This window comes from Cebidichthys violaceus, unplaced genomic scaffold, assembly GCF_023349555.1.
Source record: "Cebidichthys violaceus isolate CVI_PGR_0920_01 unplaced genomic scaffold, fCebVio1.0.p SCAF_19, whole genome shotgun sequence".
Classification (NCBI taxonomy): domain Eukaryota; kingdom Metazoa; phylum Chordata; class Actinopteri; order Perciformes; family Stichaeidae; genus Cebidichthys; species Cebidichthys violaceus.
Genome location: NW_027176361.1, coordinates 8,779,877 through 8,799,645, shown reverse-complemented (window position 1 = coordinate 8,799,645; position 19,769 = coordinate 8,779,877). Strand labels below are relative to the sequence as shown.

Sequence of the window (19,769 nt, the reverse complement as noted above, 5' to 3'; positions counted from 1 at the left end):
TGCAACTTTGAAGGTTGATAATGACTGCTCTGAATAGATCAGGGTTGTCTGATTCAGATTAGAAAACCTGGCAAAGATCCGTCTAAACCCAGCAGCTACAGACCAATAGCAGTAACATATAATATATGCAAGATAACGGAAAGAACAGCAGAAAGATTTTCATATGAGCTTGAGAGGAATGCTGCTAAGTTTTCCGAGGGTTTTAATTAAGGAGGGAAGGATCACCATGGACTGATCTGGCTAGAGACTGAAATAAAGGCCCAGGCAAATAGTCATTGCAGTGTTTTGTGACATAGAAAAATCCTTTGACATGATGTGGAAGGAAGGTTTGCTAATGAAGCTGCACAAAATGGGAATTGGTGGGAGTTTATAACTGGGTAAAGGATTTTCTGTTTGGAAGAAGACTTCTTGTATGGCTTTGGGTCAGACATGTCAAATCAATACATAGTTGATGATGGTAAGCCTCAAGGTAGTGTGATTATCCCACTACTCTATATATCATGATTAATGACATTCACAAAGGTACCAATAGATATAGGTAGCTCTGTTTGCTGATGAGGCATTGTAGAAGAAAGGAAGGAACATACAGTCAGAAAAGTACAAGAAGCAATTGAGGTGGGAGTGTGATTGGAGGTTTAGGTTCTCAGTTGAAAAAACACAAACGGTCTTTTTCACCAGGATGGGATGAAGCTATGGATGTATGAGAAAGACTTAAAGGGTCGGAACAACGGTTCTTTTTGATTCACGGTTAACATGGGCAGACCATATCAGGAGAATAGAGGGAAAATGCAAAAAAGTAATGAATGTGATGAGATGTGATTCACAAGGACACGATGATTTTCACCCTACAAAAGGAGTGTTGCTGTCACAGTTCAGCTCCACACCCTCCTCACTCTACCTGTCGGCCACTCCCTCCTCGTCAGTATAACGCCCTTCACCTGGTCACTCACCTGCCTCTGATCACTAATCAAGCCACTATATAGACTCCTGCCTCTCAAACGCTCATTAGATTGTTCTTTGCTGTTCAATGCCAGACTTTCCAGCGCTTTATCCCGGACTGATGCCTTGTTGTCGACTCTTCCTGCCCCTGATCTAAATGTCTTGGGGTGGCAATACCAGCTAAAGGAATTAGAGTCAACAGAAGAACATCCCATAATCTAGGGGTTTACACAGTGGAGGTGCTGGCAGTATTGGTTGCACTACAATGAGTGGACAAGAAAAGGTGTTTATATGCTCTGACTCATCTTCAGCTCTGGGAAGTTTAAGGTCTTTTCATTGAAACGGCCGTCAAGATATAATGTATGAAGTCCTTCAGTCAGCTAAAGAACAACTAATCAGGGAGGTCAGGTTAAATTTCTGTGGGTACCAGCACATGTAGGGAATGAGAGGGTGGATGAGTTGGCAAAGAGGGCTTTAAAGAAAGGAAATGAAGATTAGTATCAGTAAGGCAGAGGTCCAATGTATTATCTGGGGAAAATATCAACCAAATGTGGCAAATTAGGCGGGACAGAGAGGAGGAAGGGAGACATCTATATCTCATTCAAAAGAGTGTCAAAATTACCAGGGTAGGAATAGGAGAGAGGAAACGGTGTTGACAAGGTGACGGTTGGGCCACAGTGCATTAAACAAAACACTGAAAATGATAGGAAACACCAGACAGGGTTGTGTGACGGCTGTGGAGAAGAGGAGTCAGTTGAGCGCATAGTGATGAACAATAATCTGAGGGAATTGGAGGTGCATGAATGCACCATGAAAGGAGTACTGAGCACAGGTTAGGGTACTGTTAGCCTTCTTAAGGAACACAGGGTTGCTGGTTAGATTGCCCATTTTTATTCATTTATTTTGTATCATTTGGTTTGTTTGTTTTGGGGTAAAGATTGTAAATCTTTCGTCTGTTCCACACTCCGGAGCAGAAGGTGGCGGTAATGCACCAATAAGCTGGATAACGACCACCGTAAAACCAGAAGCTATTTTAGGTGTGCGCGCGTGCGTTACCCTCTGTGCTCCAGTGTTTTGATGGTAGAGGTGGTGCTGACGGCTTCTCCGTTGAACTGCTTCAGGATGGCCGTCTTACCCGCGTTGTTCAGACATCTGCACGAGCCAGGTTAAAGAAGAAACGCACACTTTTAAATATCCTAGTTAACTTAATTTAGACGTTACTGTCTCTCCAAACCAACGGGGCTTTTCTCCTCTGCTCGAGGTAAGACTTCTCACGTTGCTGGTTAGAGCTCCTTCACTTTGAATTTTGCATATTATAATAAATAACACTAGAAACGTTATGCATTGACAATACATTGCATCACTTGAGATACTTCTCAACTTAGTTACAAGACCACGTTTTCTTTAAGATAGCAGCTTCTGTGCAGCGTTTCAGTGACAAGAGTTCATCACAATCCTGAACCATCCGGCAGTAAAACGCATTATTGTAAACTTATTAGTTCACTGAACGTGAACGACAACATGTTCTCGAGATGTTGCACGGAGTATTTAATGTGTAACACAAGTTAAACACGTTCTTGTTGAACTCTTCTCGCAATGGCCGCTGCTAGTTAGGTGTGGCTGCCTGCAGTGTCTCTCAATGATGATAATTACACAGACCTGTACTGAATGACTGTGACTGCATTGAATTATTCTGATGTGAGACACTTTTTATATATAAATGTATATTTATATATATTTTTTTCCGGCTCGTGCCATCCTGAACTCTGCTCGTGGAGGGTCACGTGTTACCCGGCCTGCTAGCTAACGCTTCATGCTAAAGCAATGCTTTCTCTGGTTTACAGATGGAGACGAAACATCCACAAACTGCTCTTTGCCAAGGTAATTTATCTACAGCACGTGGCTCGACATGTATATTATATTGATGTGTTTGGGTTAGCTCGACATAACTGGGAGCCCTTAATGCTACAGTGATGATCTATTTGAACTCTCTCACTGAAACTATTTTGAGGACACTTCACACCAAATTCTGAGTAGCATTAAACATGTCTGATAAATGAGATACTCAAAGTTGTCTTAAAACTCATGAAATTGTTTATTTCCCCTCAGGTGTGAGGAGACTGTGGCTGAACTCTCTACATGAGGTAATTTAAAGATCAGTTCTTCAGATCAGAGTCCGTTGACTCTGGCTGTCCGGTGCTGCAGTGATGAATCTATGAATTATCTCTGAATCAGCCATTGAAGAAGAAACTTCTTTACCAGATTCTGAGAAGCATAAAAATCACATTATGTTAAACGGTAATATTAAAAGGTCCTCGTCTAAATCTGAGCTCTTTTCCTCCAGATGTTCACTTCTGATCAAAGATGAGGATCAAGAATGAAGGATGTCAGCAGGTGAGCGAGACTGAAGCTAGAAGGAACCCTCAGTTTCCACAAGGGCACTAATGATGATTTTTGACAAGCATATACCTGATTTTTGTGATGCGAGATTATTAACCTGATGAGCCCTTGAGAAAACTGAAGCTCAGATTTACCCCTCAGTTTGTTGCTAACCTTGATGTTTCTTTTCAGGTTGTTCTGCACAGTCGACTAACTTCTTCAAAGTAGCTGCAAGGTGCACAATGGTGAGAAACACATGGATTTATATGAGTTTATTCAGTGACGGTGTGTAAACATGATGGTTACAAGCATATGCCTGATTCAAGTGATGTCAGCCTTCTATCTGATTTACCCCTAGTTGAATAAATAGAGTTTAAATTCCTATGCATGTGATTTACACTGTGTTGTTTCTCTGGTAGGTGTTGCAGACGCTTGAAGAAGGAAGGACCTTGAAGAATGAAAGATGTCACCTAGATGTCGTCATGTAAGTCTCTCTGTTTGACTAGCTTGACCAGACTAATCATCGTGTCTCTGTGAATTAGCCCAGTAGTTTGCCATTAGTTGCTTCCTCCTTCAATCCAGCGGCATTTCATCATTGGACTCTACTGAAGTGCTTTTTTCTTTTTCTTTTTTTTTTTCTCCTGCAGAGCCTTGAAAGGATCCATGAAGAGGATTAAAGTATCATGGTAACTATTGTTTTCCTTCCTGAACACATTACAGTAATGTACATGTAGTCATAATGCAGTTTCAATGATGAAGATACTTAGCTCACTTTGAACCAATGTGAAACGACATGAACTTCTGAGCAACTGCATTATGTTAGATTTCAGTGCCAGTTGAACTTCTGTATTGTATTTATGTTGTGATGATGCAGCGTGAGTAACGATCCTATTCTAAACTTTACTTTTCATCTCTTGCCAACAGATGATTCATTGACTGCTTCAACACGATTGTGGTCTAGTTGAAGGTGAGATATAAATAAACCTTTAGAGGATTGGTTCCTGTAGCCTTTAATCTCAGACCTGCTGAAAATGATGAGATATATTTGGAATCTCGTTCGTCTGAACTACTGTTGAGAAATATCATATCTGACACCAGCGAAGGTCAACAGTGAGTAGTGTTGGTGTTTGTGCTCAGATCTGACTGTAGTCTGTTGCAGGTGTCTGGCTTTAGAAGATGCTGACGTCTTCTCCACAACAAAGGTCTTTGTCCAGGTGAGCGATGTCTTCAGGCGTTAACTAGCTGATCAACACACAGTCTGAAGTTTAGTCCTGATGTACAACTAGAAATGTTTCCTTCATGATGACATCTGCACACGTCTTACGCCTTGGTTCAACGTCAGAACCTGAAAAGGTGGACCCACTGGTGTTACCTTGGCAATAAGGGGACGACGCGTTGGGGTTGCCAACAGTCTGAATGGAAACTAAGGAAACGTGGATTTGACTATTTAGTGGTTTAGAACATGATGTAGTGTCAGACCAGCGCTTTTGAATAGAAGATTCAAAATGTGTCACCTCTTCAGCTGATGTAGTGAAAGTGTCCTAAAGAGTTCCTTCTGTTCAGCAACTAGGACCGAGCTGCCTGACAAGCAATCTGGATGAAAGATGGAGAAGGTATGTTTGAATCGCAACCACCACAGTGACACTATTGTAGCGTGTGAGATGATGAAGTAAGTCCTACCAATACCAGTCCCCTCCTCCTCAGGTACCAGACTATCCATGTTCGTTACCATCAGACCATCAGTTGGTCCGATCAGACACTGAGAACCCTGAAACAAGCTTTCAGGTGTAAAGTGATCTCCGGCTCCCTGAAGGGTTCTGGTGGTTTCGATTGTTTGTTACCTGAATGACTGATAACAAATGCTGATCACATTCTTAACACTAGTTCTGTGCACCAACAAACACGCAAACTTAATAACTTTTCTTCTTTTTTCTTGTTCTTAGACGTCAACCTCTGTGCTGAACTGAATATGACGTCATCTGGGGTGAACAGGCTTGTAAGTTGTAGATGTCTGTCAGAGATTACTTGTGATTCTTAAAGGAACAGTGTGTAGGTTTTAGGAGAATTTATTGTCAGAAATTCAATAGAAAAAAATCTTGCCTCACAGCCATCATGGCCGTTGGGAGGGTTACAGTTGGATACGATCGTGCCACTAAATCTTACACACTGCTCCTTCAGTAGAAGTGATGAGTTTATCATTACCGCCCCAGTCTGAGAATTCATGACTGATTGGTACCCCTCTGATCACACTAGAAATATGAATGTAGTCGTTCACATTAATCAAACTGGATTGACTAAGTCTCGTCTCTTGTTGCAGGTTTGGTGATGTTGTCCAACTCTTCAGTGTGGGGAACAGCAGAGCTGCTTCAAACTGCTGCAGGTAAATGAGAACGTCTCGTAATGTTTCTGGGATTGTGGACATGATGATTCACAGAAACCGTCAAGGGTTAATCAGCCCCTTACTCCTCCAGTGGGCCTCCTCTCCTGTTGACCCTGTATGGCACTGAGGACCCTGATGCGCTTGACCTCCCTCAGGTGTAAAGTGACCTGCTGGAGTTCTGATGGAGTGGGAGTGCTGGCTGTGAGGGCATGACTGACAACCTCTCTGATCTCATCCCAGAAGCTAAATGCTACATTTATACAGCTTGTGATTTGTATACCAGTCAAAAGCATGTGACCAAAATGTAGTTAATAAGGTTTGAACTGTACAATTTGATATTTTATGTTGCGTCAGTAATGGTGTTGAAGACAAAGAGGGCAGATGGTTTAAATTAAAAAAAATTCTCCAAAGAGGCAAACTATTATTGGCTACGATAGTTTAAAACATCTGATGATAAAATGCAGCCAGAAGAGCAAACTGTCTCTACAGCGTGTGGATTCACAAGGAATCCAGGTTTTGTAATTTCCAAAGATGTTGGTGAGCACTAGAACAACTTTGTGTTAAACAAGTTTCAAAATGATTCACATCAATTCCTTAATGCAATGTTTTTTATATATTGCCTAATCTGACAAGTTGTGACTGATTGGTATCTCTCTGCTTACAGACTATAATCTCTTTTGTGTTGTGAGCACATTTTGATGTCTTGTGTTTATGATCTTCTCAGAGTCCTGCTGGGTCTGCTGCCTCCTGCTTTTGGAGTTCATGGTAAGAATTGAAAACTTAAGCTTCAATATTTTCATCTAGAAGTGATGAGTTTCTCATTACCGCCCCAGTCTGAAAATTCATGACTGATTGGTACCCCTCTGATCAAAGTATTGACTTTAGTGTTATGGTTGAAGTTTATGCTACTTGTTTCTAAAATGTTTGTCTTTACAGACTGTGGACTCATCAGTCGTCTCGTGCTGCAACAGATGCTGCAGGAAGTTTCCCTAAAGCTCCAGGAATCCTTCAGAAGACATGTTTACATATTCATAAGTACCAATGATGACCTGTAGATGATGATTGTATCGGCTGAACAGGACAGTTGTGTCTTGAATGATGCATATTTTGCTCTATGGACCGTTCAATGCTTTCACTTGGATGTGTACTTCCAGGTAACTGGAAATTATTTTCAAATAAATTTGTCATAAATTCATAAGTGTTTGTTTTCAATGCAGCATATCTTGTAGTTTTATATCCCAGGATGTGAGGGACGGAAGTGTAAATCTAAAACTGCTACAAATGATCAGATTATCTCTTTATTTACAACATAGAAAAGTATAATGGTGAGTTAAGTGATATAGTTGAACAGTCATGAGATGAAGTATATTAAATCTGTAATTTAATATACTTTAATTTAGCGACTAGCTCACTAGGCTAAGAGGGTTGTCTGCGAACCGGAGGGTCGGCAGTTCGATCTTTAGCTGGGACGAAGTGTCCTTGAGCAAGACACTGTCCCCCTAGCTGCTCCCCGGGCGCCTGTCATGGGCAGCCCACTGCTCCCTGGTACAGGGATGGGTCAAATGCAGAGAAGAATTTCCCCCTCAACGAGATAAATAGTGTAATAAATTAAAAATCTCACATTTTCAAAGATGGCACTATGAAGTAATGTGAATGATGCCGTGTTTGAATATATCAATTGACTGAAGCACAAAGACAATAGTTCAAAAATAAGATGTTGTGCAACAAGAGATTTGGGTTCTGAAGTTACCACAGTAAAAGTAGTGATACTTTACACAATCTGGCATTCACATTAAAATATCTTAATGTGACTTCTTTTTTTTTTTTTTTGTAGCTGGGTATAAAATACACAAGCTAAAGTGTTCTAATGTAATGCTAAAATGAATGGAGTCATTATTTTCATGAGTTAACACATTTGAGGATTTATTTCAGAAATTAGTGCAGTCCTGTGGTTCAGTCATGATGCTCTTTATTCAAAAAGCATTTAAATGTATTAACATGGTCAGCATTGCATACTGTAAACAAACTTCACGTTTCCATATGTCTGTGTTTTGACACTTTCTTGATGTTTCCCCATCTACATATCTGAATCAACTAAATATTAAGATGTGTATATATATATATACCAGGTTTTTATAGTGTTATGGATACAGTCAGCAGCACCCATGTGGTGACCCTCAAACAGCTGAAGGGACAGAAAGATATTTGCGTTTGATCGATCAGCGTAGTCCAACGAGGAGCCTGGAGTCTCGTCTGCTCACACACTCAGTCAGTGGTGAAGATCCTCGCAGCGATATCATCTAACAGCCAGTCCACTCCAGCTAACAAGTTGTCTCCTGTGACTGCGCTGCAGCCAATGATACACCAGTGATGACTTTTGATCCCATCCAGGGCCAGCGCCTGCAACAACACACATTGTGATGTGCAACTTCTGCATAACGTCAAGTGTAATCAAACATGAATTTATAGCAGCAATAGTGAAGATAAAATTGTAATCCGTGACGTGAAAAAGTAACGAGGCGGGACTAGACCGTACCTCTCGTATTGCCTCTTTCGACAGCGCTCCTGGTAAATCCTGTTTGTTGGCAAACACCAGCAGCGTTGCACCAGCTAACCTCTGCATGGAGGAAAGGAAGGACTCAACTGCAGAGATTGATGTAATAATCAAACTGATTAAACAGCATCATGGATTTCTGCTTTAAACAATGCAAGAAGAAAAAGATGATTCTTCACCGTTAACCCTAGCAGTGTCTTTGTGGCTGACTCCAGAATAAAGGACCTGCTATTGACCACTACACCAAATGTATATGTGTGTGTGTGTGTGTGTGTGTGTGTGTACCTCCTCCTGCAGCAGTGCACTGAGCTCTTGTCTGCAGTCCTCCAGTCTGAGTCTGTCTGCGCTGTCCACCACCCACACCAGCCCGTCTGTGCTCTCAAAGTAGTTCCTCCAGTAGGAGCGCAGTGACTTCTGACCCCCCACATCCCAAATATTCAGTTTAAACCTAAAAAAAAAAACCACAGAGAGGAGAACATGAGGAAGACCGGAAAACTGCATCCTGAAAATGATGATGATAACTTTTCTTTTCTCCACGGTTGCTTATTAAGGTTTGATTCAGTTGTGTGGCTTATATGACTTTATAACTGGCTTACTGTGTGTAAGTCAAGTATTTATTTTGACTCATAAATTATATGTTTTGAGTGAATAAAAAGGTCTTTTCCCAAGATAAGTACAACACAAAGCAACTCTGTTCTGGCAGCCATTTAGACAATGTGTCCAAGTCAGACACGACGGAGAGCATTAATTTTAATATTCACACATACGAGTTAGCTAAACGTCTTCAATGCAAATTGAGTCTGTTATAAAATCAAATAAAGCGTCATGTTCTCTACGTTGTTGTAGCGATGACATACTGTGTGTGTGTGTGTGTGTGTGTGTGTGTGTGTGCGCGCGCGCGCGCGCGCGCGCGCGTTACCCTCTGTGCTCCAGTGTTTTGATATTGAAGCCCAGCGTTGGGGAGATGGTGCTGACGTCTTCTCCATTGAACTTCTTCAGGATGGTCGTCTTCCCCGCGTTGTCCAGACCTCTGCACGAGCCAGGTTAAAGAAGAAACACTCACACACACACACACATCTCACTTTTAAATATCCTATATGCTACTTTTGTTTCATGCTAAGCTAGAAAAGCGTTACAAACAGGATACAACATCAGCAGCCTCATCTCGCGCTCCTTCTGCTTCATCTTCTTTAAAATTGTCAGCAAGCCCATCGCGACGGTGTGGCGCTCAACTGCAGTTAGATAGATATGCTACTTTTACCGATTTATAGTTTTGTATGACAGATATGTAGCATCCATAAAGAGCATGGCGTACCAGGAAGAGGCTGCAATGCTAGTCCCGCCCCACGCAGCCACCAAGTGGACTGTTTGGTAAGGAGCGACCGTTGATTGGTTGTTGGAGACGTTCGAAGCTGGTTCATTGGTCGCTGAGCGGTTTAAGGTGTGACACTGCGAGTTTGGTTGAGTTTGGCGGCCCCGTGTGTCAGTCGTGGATATTACATATGTGACTTAAGCAATCTCGGAATTTTCCGACTGTCAGTTTGTTGGCAAAATAAAGAACACTGACTGTTATATTTCCAAAAACACACAAAAAAAAATCAATTTGCGCAATGATTTAAAACATTAATATTACACTGATACGCATATTGTAAATGTGTTTGTTTGTATATACTGTATATACTATGTACTATTTATTGTTTGTAATACTATTTAATAGTTTATTTTCTATTCTAATTTAAATATTTTGCATATCTATTTATACAGTTTGTGCGTGTTTGTGCGTGTGTGTGTGTGTGTGTGTCTACATGTCGTGCAGCTATATTGTATATTGACTATGCTATAATATAATCCTTGAATACGTGGCAAATACAACAATTCATACCATTTTCATAAAAGAGAAAAACATACATTCAGGCTAGAGAGTGTAAAAAGTTAACTCTTGAAAAATGGAAATAGTAGTTTGAAGGCTTTTCCCAGAGCTTTCCACTGCAAAAACAGGCAATTGATTTAATTGAATTTAAGTTACAGAGTGCAGTAAGACTGGGTGTAAATTCATCAGTGGAGAAGATAAACCTTATATCATGCTTCATTATCTAGTTGCAACGGCATTGCATTCTTTTGGGAGGAATGGCAGAGAACTGGAACAATGTTCAGGCGACTGGGCATTGACTTTATGAGAACATCTGTTCTCTCCCTCCAGAATGAAACACTGCACCAACATCCTGCAACCCAAAACCTTTCCAATATAAAGTTACTTTGCCACAGGGTTTCCTCATCAATGCTATCTTATCATACTCACTGTATCAGAAAATAGTGTTACAACTTAAAGTAATCTTATACATAATGTAATTAATCATAAAGAAAAATACCTTATTCGTTTTATTGAGGTGTTATTTCTTATAATTAGCAAGTCATTCTAACAATTTATGTGTAACATTCTTATGTTAGATAGATATTTTGAGGATGGAGGTTTATGGATACATGATATTTACCTCTGAATATTATGCCTAATCAAGTTCATCATATTCCTGAGCTATTTTTTACTTCGTTGAGGAGAGAGTGAGCCATGTAGGGTCAGTAGCACTTTAAGTTACATCATATCCTGCAGAGAAGCGGTAAAACCCGTAGACTGCCTTCTGGAGGCTTGGCCATTCATTTCCTGGCATAAGCGTTTGAGAAAATCCCCCGCACATAAGAGAGGCACAACCTCATTCATAATATGGTCATTAAGCCCTGAGCTCTTCCTGTCCCCCAACATCTTTCACCATCCATGTATCATGGTGCGTTCATGTGCGATCGAAAATAATAAGACAATAGAGCTTAACTCTGATACTAATGGAAAAATGTGGCATACTTGTATGGGGATATTCGACACAATATACATTAAGTTATTAAATCCAAACAAACATCAGCAGAGAAATGTAGGCTACAAATAAAAACAGTAACCTGGAACTGCACTGTGGGGACAATATCAGTAGCTTGCTAGATTTGGATTTTTTAGGTTGATTATGCTTCATTTTTGTTATCTTTGATTACCAATGTTGAATGCACTTATTGTAAGTCGCTTTGGATAAAAGCGTCTGCTAAATGACTGTAATGTAATGTAATGTTATCTTCTTCTTAAAAACAAAACAAAAACGGAAGCCAGTTGAAAAAAAATCTAAATTGTTCACTTGTACCGGTAAAGACCTGGACACTGGATCTACACTACACACTACACGCGAAGGCAGCACAGATCCCACGCAACACTTGCCCTGCAACGGGTCAGTTTAAAATAAAGAGAAACTGAAAGCAGTCGAGAACATCATGTTGCATCATCGGCTGTTCAATGCCAAACTTCATGCGCTCAAAAAGACATCAGACGCACCAGCGGTGTACACATTTACAGAACCGGCTCTCAAAGTTCACCCACAAGCTGCAAGACGCGCGCAGGTTGTGCACCAACTCCAAGAGGTTGAATGGCAGCGGTTTCACATGCGAGCGCGCAGCGCGGATGATCCGGACTCGGTGAAGGTGCATCCTGCCGGTGGACACTCCAGTCAACGGCCAACCGGCGAGCCAGACATCTCAGAGGGAGAGAGATGTCCCCGTTATTCATGGACACTGGGTATGAGCTCAACAGCCCCGGGTCGGTGTCAGCTGAGGGGAGCAACACCGCTGGATCGGTAAGTAGGCCCCCCTCGTTCTCCTTGTCAATCAGTCAATAACAGACAATAACCACATCATATCTGCGCTAGAATAAAGTATATTATCCCTATAGCTACATACAGTATACCATGCAAATATTGTAGAAATATTAGCCTGCAATAAAACGGTAATATGTGTATAAATGAGAATATTTACTCAAACTAACCATTCAACGTTATTCATTTTATTCCACATAGTTTTAAGCATTGTTCATTTGTGTCTTTTTCAAATTACATTTTAACATATTTTTGAAGTTGTTAGTATCATAATGATCAAACTACTCTAAAATCAATCAAAACCCACCATTGAGCACCTCAGATACAGTATAATAGGACTATTAGAAATATTATAGGCATTATTTGTATTTTAGGAATATCAATCATGGGGTGTCCTGTTGGTCTTGTGGTTCGAGAGGCATATCATATGCTATGATTGCCAAAGTCCCCAGTTCAAGTCCGGATGGTGATATTTATTGCACATCCTCCTCACTCTGTCTCTCCTTGAGGTCTGTTACCCCTCAACTGTCCAATATCTAATAACGGCAAAAATGTCCAAAAATACTTAAAAATGAACCATCCAAACACCTAAAAGTGGTCTGAAAAGACAAAACAGTGCATTGTCTTTCCATGTTTCAAACACTAGTGCTTCTTTCTACTTTGTAATATATGATGCTGTTAATTGAATAATTAACAGTTATTATGTTGTGGTGATAATGATTCAGCCTAGTTTAATATGTCTGCATATTTTCTCTTGAAATTTACAAATTTAATAAAAATAAAGTGCACCTCTTATATATATATATATATATATATATATATATATATATATATATATATATATATATATATATATATATATATATATATATATATATATATATATTTTTAAATGTTTAAAAGTCTCCTGTCCTGTTGTAATTAATACACTTTTAGTTGTTTAGCTGAGAGGGATGAACCTCAAATTTGATATTCAGCTCCTGTTGAGTTTGTGTGCACTTACTGTGCGTCGCTTTGGACAAAAGTGTCAAATACCAAATAATTGCAATGTAATCTTGTTTTCAGCACAGCTGACTTGCCATTTAGAATAATCATTTAATATAGACATTCCTTTTAGGGTCTATTTGAGTCAAACACATGGAAGAAGTAGTTAGATGCAGCTTAATGTTGTTTTGCATTGCTTCTGGATATAACATCACACGCTATAACGCAGCAACTTCCTGCTTTTTAATTAGGAGACCACATGTAATTTCATGTGATAGGTTTGTCTCATGACCTTATCGACAATGACATCTTTAAAACTGTCATGCAATATCAAAAAGTTTCAAATGTCTGCCTTAAAAGGCAGTGGGGGGATGCCACAAAAGAAGTAGGCACCTAAAATCACCCACAGACTCGATGTATGCAGTAATGAATCCTGTGAGTGCTGTTAACTGTATCTGTTGCATTCGTCTTTACAGGAGAGAGAAGAAGGGGGACAACAGATGAGAGGCAGAGGGAGAGTACGACAAGAGAAGAACAGGAACGCTGCGAGGAAGAGTCGCAGGAAACAAACAGAGAGAGCCGACGAACTTCATGAGGTTAGAAACCTTCACTCCTTATGTTCCTTCCTTCCACCGTCACGCGTTCTCTCAGTATGTCTCCCTTTCAATCGCACCCAGAGGCTGTGTGACTAGCGGTGCTGCAGTCTTGTGTAATCTGACAATATGCTCACAGCCGTTTCTTGTAAATACTCTGCTTCAGGAGAAGGGCTTCCACTCCCTCTGGTATGCCCTCCCCATTGGCCCTTCCTTTCCTCTTATAACACACACACACACACACACACACACACACACACACACACACACACACACACACACACACACACACACACTCACTCTGTTTTTCCACCCGTGCCGCTCTGTTTGTTTTTCCTGAGGGACATATTCCACAGGTTGTCTTTCACATGGACGCACACACACACACACACATTATGAACTTTCTGAAGCACAACTTCTTGATTAAAAGAAACTTATTTGAAAAATATTTATGCATATTTTGCTTTTAAAATAAAAAAAGTAATTCCTCTGAAAAAAGCAAGCGGTTCTTTTAAGGACTTTTTGTACAAATGTGGTGTTCAAGGATAGTTAGTACTCTGCATTTTTGGTGATATGAAGTTTTGTTTTGTGTTGACATCTGTGTTGCTGTTGTTAATGATATTCACCACAAATTTAGATTCATTTGTTGTAAAAATGACATTAAAGCTGGGGTTGGTAGTGTTGAGAAGCTAGCAAGAGTACGCTCGATTTTTAAAACGATCCAACCAATCCAGTGAAAGTAGCTAGCAGCTCCAAAACCTCCCTTTAGTGCCACTGCCATGCATAGACATACCTGTTATCTCGCATACAATACTAAACTTTTAAAATAATGGACAGATTCATGTTTGGAAAAACAAAATAAAAAAATTAAATAATTGTCTAATCAACCCAAAATTTCACGGACCCCCTGCAGTACCTCTGCGGACCCCCTAGGAGTCGCGGACCCCCTGTTGAAGACCTCTGTACTACAGTACAGATGTGAAGAGAGTGGCATCTCAGCTAACGCTCTGCAAGAAAAGTGTATTTTACAAAAAGTCGAACTATTCCTTTAACCGATCCAATCTTAAATCTCTATTAGTTGGTTTAGTTTTAGCCAGATCTGGAGGTTTGGTTTTGTTGATGTATATAGCAATCCAATTTTTATAAATCATTCACATGTGGTTTATTACTTGTTATGAATGCGTCTCGATACACACACCCATAAAATGTGTTAATACGAAAATCAAACCTGTAGTTCACTGCGCTGCACGTAACCGCCTGGTTGGGTGCGTTTTGTTTTTCTCTCCGATTACGGTTGACCTTACTTTCCTCTAACAGCACCTACCTGCTATAACTGGTTGGATAGGCGTGTGTTTGTTTTTCTGAATTTATGAATGGGCGTGTGTCTTTTGTGTCGTGAAGAGCCCAGACTTTCGCTTTCTCTCTCTCTTCTCTTTCAGTTCTGCTCCTTCGGGTTCATTTTGAAGAAGCGTGGCTGCCACGAAGCAGTGTGATTCATAAAAAAAACACGGTCTGCCAGTCGGTGTTGGCAGTTCATGGTTCAAAGGGTCAGCGCACGTGACGCACAGCTCCATAGCTTTGACTGTGACCACTGTGACCTGGGGGGGATATAGTAGAAATGTAATCTCTCTGAAGGGAGACACTGTTCTTCTGTTATTCGAGTCTGTACTTGCAGTATTTGGGGCTCAATGGAGATGAATACCGGCTGCTATGGAGGATAAGTGTTTTCAGGCTGCACTGAGGCTTAATGAGGCCATAAAAGCGAGAGTTTAGTTGATTGATAAACCAGGAGGAAACACTTCTAGAAACTCTAAATAGGAACGGCTTCATTTTTCAGGGTTTCTAGCCACATTTTGACTCTTAATTTTACAAATAAAACGTACTTACTCTGCATCGATCGGCAGGGAATCACCTTTTTTTTTTTTTTTTTTGTTGCTCTCTCCCCCACCTGCTCCCTCCTATCATGCTAAACTTGCAGTACTGTCACATATTTTCAGTTCTCCTTTGAGGTTCCGACTTTGGCCCCGCAGCATCAACTCCATGGCTGTTGTGCTTTCTATTACAGCACTCAAGAAGAGTCTTACAGAATGGGGTCTTGATGAGTATTGCTTGGCAGTAGTGTGTGGGATGTCTTTTGATGTATGTCTGTAATCATTTTTTTATGGCCTATGAGTGCCACTCTTAGGGATGATAAAGATAGTCATGACTCAACTGACATTAACTCTTTTCTCCCCTCTTATTTTTTTTTCTTACCCCCCCTTTTCTGTCTTGCCCTGTGTTCCTGTTCCCCGTCACCCTCTTCTCATTAGGAGCTCCAGTGTCTGGAGAGATCCAATTCGGAAATTAAAAAGGAGATCGCCGCGTTGAAGAATGACCTCCAACTCTATACGACAGCTCTGGAGCACCACGAGCCTTTCTGCTGCCTCAAAGACTCCGCATCCAGCTCGACAACCCGCCCCTCGGTTTCCTCCTCACTCGGCTGTCGGACCAACTCCAGCCCCCCTGGAGTCCCTCCCCAGGCCTCGCGCTCCGCTTTTGCTGCTGCCCCTTCACTCTCTGCCTCCTTAACCTCCGGCCTGGGTCTCCAAACCCGTGACTGTGTTGAAAGCGCACGTCTCTCATCTTTAACTCCCACTCCTCCGACAACCACAACATTAGACTTACCTCACGGCTTGTCTGCTGAACTCTTCACCTCCTCCAGCTCTGCGACAGCTCCTGACTCTTTGTCTTTCTCGGCAGTCCCGACTCCTCACTCTCTGTTTAGCGGAGATCCCTCTTCTCTAATCACACCGAGGCCGACAAATGTTCCGCCTGTCTGCACCAGCCTTGTTTCGCGTTCCGCGCCCTCGAGGTCAGGCGGCGTCCATGAGAGCTCTTCAACGTCAGCAAACGCTCACTTCTCTCCTCTTCGTCCTGCTGCACTGGATGAATTTCTAATGACACAGGCTACTTTTCTTCCCGCTTCGTCTGATGTAGTTACCCTCAACTCCCCTTTGGCGTCTGAAAACGTGGGTCTCGGTTGTCCCATGAATGTGTCCCAGCTTCGTCCTGGTCAGTTCAGCAGAAATTCCGTGAATTCAAGTCTGCCGTGTTCTTTTTTACAGACAACTCTTCTAGATCCTTCTCCTCAGTCCCTCTCCATGTCGCCTCCCGCCTCTGCTTTTGCCTTCAAGCCAAGTTATAGTCAACAAGTCACGCTCAATTGTGCGCCTCTGCTTTCCATGCTCACTGTCCCGAGTCCCCTTGTGTCTCAGACTACCTCCAGCAGATTTGACGAACCAGTCCCGCAACCCCCACCCTCGCTGCTACTGTTCGGGGATACCTCAAGAGATCTCTCCCTCTCTGAGCTCCTGGAGGGCAATGATTGGATACTAAGTGGGACTAGTCACCAGTAGCACTACATGTCACAAAGCAAAGGAAGACCAGTTTCCTCGATAGTGGTTTAATTTATATATTTTTATATTTTGAGCAATCAAACTCTGCCGAGCAGCTACAGCACCAACTGAAGAAATGCAACCTGACGAATTTCTACATCTGTTGGGATGTATATGAATCAAATGTTGCTCATAATAGGTTTCAGCTTCTTAAAGGGACACTTGTGATTTCGTATTGAGCTTCCATAAACTTGGTGGTCTCACAAGAGCCAAATTAAAGACAAAATGATCAAAGCCAATACAGCACAAGCAGAGACATCCCAGCTTTTAGGGTTAGTGTGGGTCAAGCTCCAGAAACACTACACTTCCCACAAAGCCACCTACAGCAGCTTTAAATTAGATGCTTGTAAATGGCCATGTCCTCCAAGCTCCTGCTTGTAACGCAAGCTTCCTGTTCTAAATTCGAAGCCTCCCGTTTCCTTTTGATGACGGCAAAGAGCGCCGACAACTCCTGAACTCCTAGCTGAGCTTTCAGAGACTCTGTACAAAACTCTGTACAATAAGAGAGCTATTTGTGAATCCATAGTATACAAGCCCCTGTAGATGAAACTTTAACCAACTATGCTATAAAATCCATCAACCTGCAGTTTTTCAGTTTAAGATAAAGCATGTAGGTCGGTGTTATCCCTTCCTTAATCCAGAGACCAAAAATGACTCAACATTTGAAACCTTGGCTTGTAATTTTAGATTGGGTAGAGTACTCACTTCCTTGCCACTTTAAGGAAATGTCATTGGGAGAAATTACCATCTGTGACTGGAACCGCATGTGTGAACACACAAAGTGCCAAACCTAAAGATTATTGGCAGATATGATTCACCCCAAGGAAACTTCATTCTGTTGTTTTTCTTTTTTCCTGCTTTTAAAATACACACAGTCTCACATATTTTGCTGCTAGTCTGTCAATTTGCTGATTGTTGATTTTGTTTTGTTTTTAAAGCTACAATTATTTATTACCTACTTCCTTCAGAATTGTAATTTTTCTACTTACTGTAATTATGCTACTACATGATTAATTATTAATTACGGTATTTTACCAGCTTTGCTTGATCACCAACCAGACAAAGTGACCAGGTCCAGCTACCCTCAGGGGCCCCAGAGTCCCCAGATTGAATGTGTGTCCTTTGGTTTGTGGATTTGATTAATTCCAAATAGTTTGTGTATCTATATTATTTATATGTCTACCGGTATATATCACAAATATATGTGTGCTAAAAAGTGCTCGTGACCTGGTTAATCACCTCAGGCACCCACTCCACTCTCACCACCTGTCTCACTGACATAAAATCATGGATGCAACAGAACTTTCTCAAACTGAACTGCAATAAATCTGAACTACTCATCATCGGCCCTAACTCCCTCACCCGCTCAGCCCAGACCTTCTCTCTCAACATTGATGGCTCCATCGTCACCCCCTCCATCCAGGTCCGCAACCTCGGGATCATCCTCGACCCCACCCTCTCTTTCCTACCCCACGCCAACCACATCACCAAAACGGCCTTCTTTCACCTCAGGAACGTTGCACGCCTCCGGCCCTCCCTGTCCTCTGCCACCACCGACATTCTCATCCATGCCCTCATAACCTCAAGACTCCAATACCGCAACAGCATCCTCTACGGTTCTCCCAACAAAATCCTCAATAAACTCTCAATATGTTCAGAACTCTGCCGCTTGACTGCTCACCTCCACCCGCCGCAACCTCCACTGGCTCCCGGTCAAATACAGAATAGAATAGAATATAAAATTGAAGTATTATTATTGTTATTATTACTATTATTAATCGACCCATGATTACAAGGACACTTTATGTGACTAGTGGCCCACAGTGGCCGCTAACACTCCTCACCCCTGTGGGTCTATAGTAAAAACAAGTTGTATAATTAATAATTCCCTTATCGTGTTCATTTTGAGTGAGACAAATGAGTCAAACAGAAATAACTCTCTGTTTGACGTCCTCTCCCTTTAACTGACAATAAGAGAACATGGGGCTGCTCAAACCTGTTGTATAGGAAGTACTGCTGTAAAGAAATGAATAGTGGATTGTATTATCTAAATAGGACTTATAGCTGGGCTTATGCACCATGATTGTATTCAAATTAAGATTTAGTTTTTTTTAAGGATATTTTTTTGTAGGTTATTCTGCTTTATTTACACAATATCTAGGAGTGTGTGCTGCACACAGAAGTTTATGATTCTGTGTGAGGCTTTGTGTGTGTGTATTCCTGTTAGGACTATTTTGTATTTAACAAGCATACAATTGTCATAGTAATGGTGTAATACTGCTTTCAATAGAAAAGTTAATTACAAATAAAACAAATTATTGAAACATTTTATTTAACTTTTGCTCAATTTACAATTCTGTTCTAGAGGCTATTTCAATGTTCTGATATAATATATAACTACAATAAAGTGAAGCTTCGTCACTTTTAAAAGAACTAATAAGACTCTTCTTACTAATGAAAAGTTTAATCAACTAGCAGTAAAACACACCCTTGATCAGTGCTGCTACTGCCTTATAATTCTAGCAATATGCTGCTTTTGGTGGCTTATATTAGCAAACTTTACATAGATGTTGCTGTAACTGATACTGAATTTGCAGATTTTGGGAATATGTTCTATTCAAATTCAAATATCCCAAAACCTATTGGATGGATTGTTGTGATATATTGTACATATTCATGGTCCCCAGAGGACAAATCCTTTTGGCGTGGGTGATCCCCTGATGTATTTTTCAGTGCCACCGTCAGGTTGGCGAGTGCTTTTGAGTGAAATGTCTTGACAACTGTAGGGTGGATTGCCGTGACATTTGGCGCAAACATTCATGT

The 19,769-nt window shown here is 41.1% G+C and overlaps 2 protein-coding genes, 1 long non-coding RNA gene and 4 other non-coding genes across 8 annotated transcripts; 6 read left to right on the top strand and 1 right to left on the bottom strand.

Annotated features, from left to right (window-relative positions):
* The first annotated feature begins 1,992 nt into the window (after positions 1–1,992).
* Positions 1,993–6,890, top strand: LOC137874666 (uncharacterized). 2 transcript variants are annotated; one of them, XR_011103332.1, is made up of 14 exons: positions 1,993–2,200; positions 2,784–2,820; positions 3,049–3,083; positions 3,284–3,333; positions 3,511–3,563; positions 3,738–3,802; positions 3,966–4,004; positions 4,243–4,285; positions 4,478–4,532; positions 4,882–4,931; positions 5,262–5,314; positions 5,636–5,698; positions 6,423–6,463; positions 6,635–6,890. It is a non-coding gene; the product is annotated as an uncharacterized lncRNA (long non-coding RNA). The 2 variants fall into 2 exon arrangements; XR_011103331.1 differs by having other exon boundaries at positions 5,790–6,463.
* On the top strand, positions 4,064–4,128 carry LOC137874971 (small nucleolar RNA SNORD29). Its single transcript, XR_011103364.1, has one exon. It is a non-coding gene; the product is annotated as a small nucleolar RNA SNORD29 (small nucleolar RNA).
* LOC137874981 (small nucleolar RNA SNORD22) lies at positions 4,613–4,739 on the top strand. Its single transcript, XR_011103373.1, has one exon. It is a non-coding gene; the product is annotated as a small nucleolar RNA SNORD22 (small nucleolar RNA).
* On the top strand, positions 5,494–5,568 carry LOC137874978 (small nucleolar RNA SNORD31). The gene has a single exon (XR_011103370.1). It is a non-coding gene; the product is annotated as a small nucleolar RNA SNORD31 (small nucleolar RNA).
* LOC137874974 (small nucleolar RNA SNORD31) lies at positions 6,498–6,571 on the top strand. Its single transcript, XR_011103367.1, has one exon. It is a non-coding gene; the product is annotated as a small nucleolar RNA SNORD31 (small nucleolar RNA).
* Positions 6,891–7,650: 760 nt separating the features above from the next.
* Positions 7,651–9,589, bottom strand: arl2 (ADP-ribosylation factor-like 2). Its single transcript, XM_068713524.1, has 5 exons — positions 9,400–9,589; positions 9,172–9,282; positions 8,538–8,700; positions 8,235–8,315; positions 7,651–8,098 (listed from the first exon to the last, which is right to left on the bottom strand). The coding sequence occupies exons 1-5, from the start codon at positions 9,462–9,464 to the stop codon at positions 7,964–7,966; spliced, it is 555 nt and encodes a 184-aa protein (XP_068569625.1). The 5' UTR covers positions 9,465–9,589; the 3' UTR covers positions 7,651–7,963.
* A 1,752-nt stretch (positions 9,590–11,341) lies between these two features.
* On the top strand, positions 11,342–19,282 carry batf2 (basic leucine zipper ATF-like transcription factor 2). Its single transcript, XM_068713523.1, has 3 exons — positions 11,342–11,917; positions 13,396–13,515; positions 15,822–19,282. The coding sequence occupies exons 1-3, from the start codon at positions 11,834–11,836 to the stop codon at positions 16,905–16,907; spliced, it is 1,290 nt and encodes a 429-aa protein (XP_068569624.1). The 5' UTR covers positions 11,342–11,833; the 3' UTR covers positions 16,908–19,282.
* Positions 19,283–19,769: the final 487 nt, after the last annotated feature.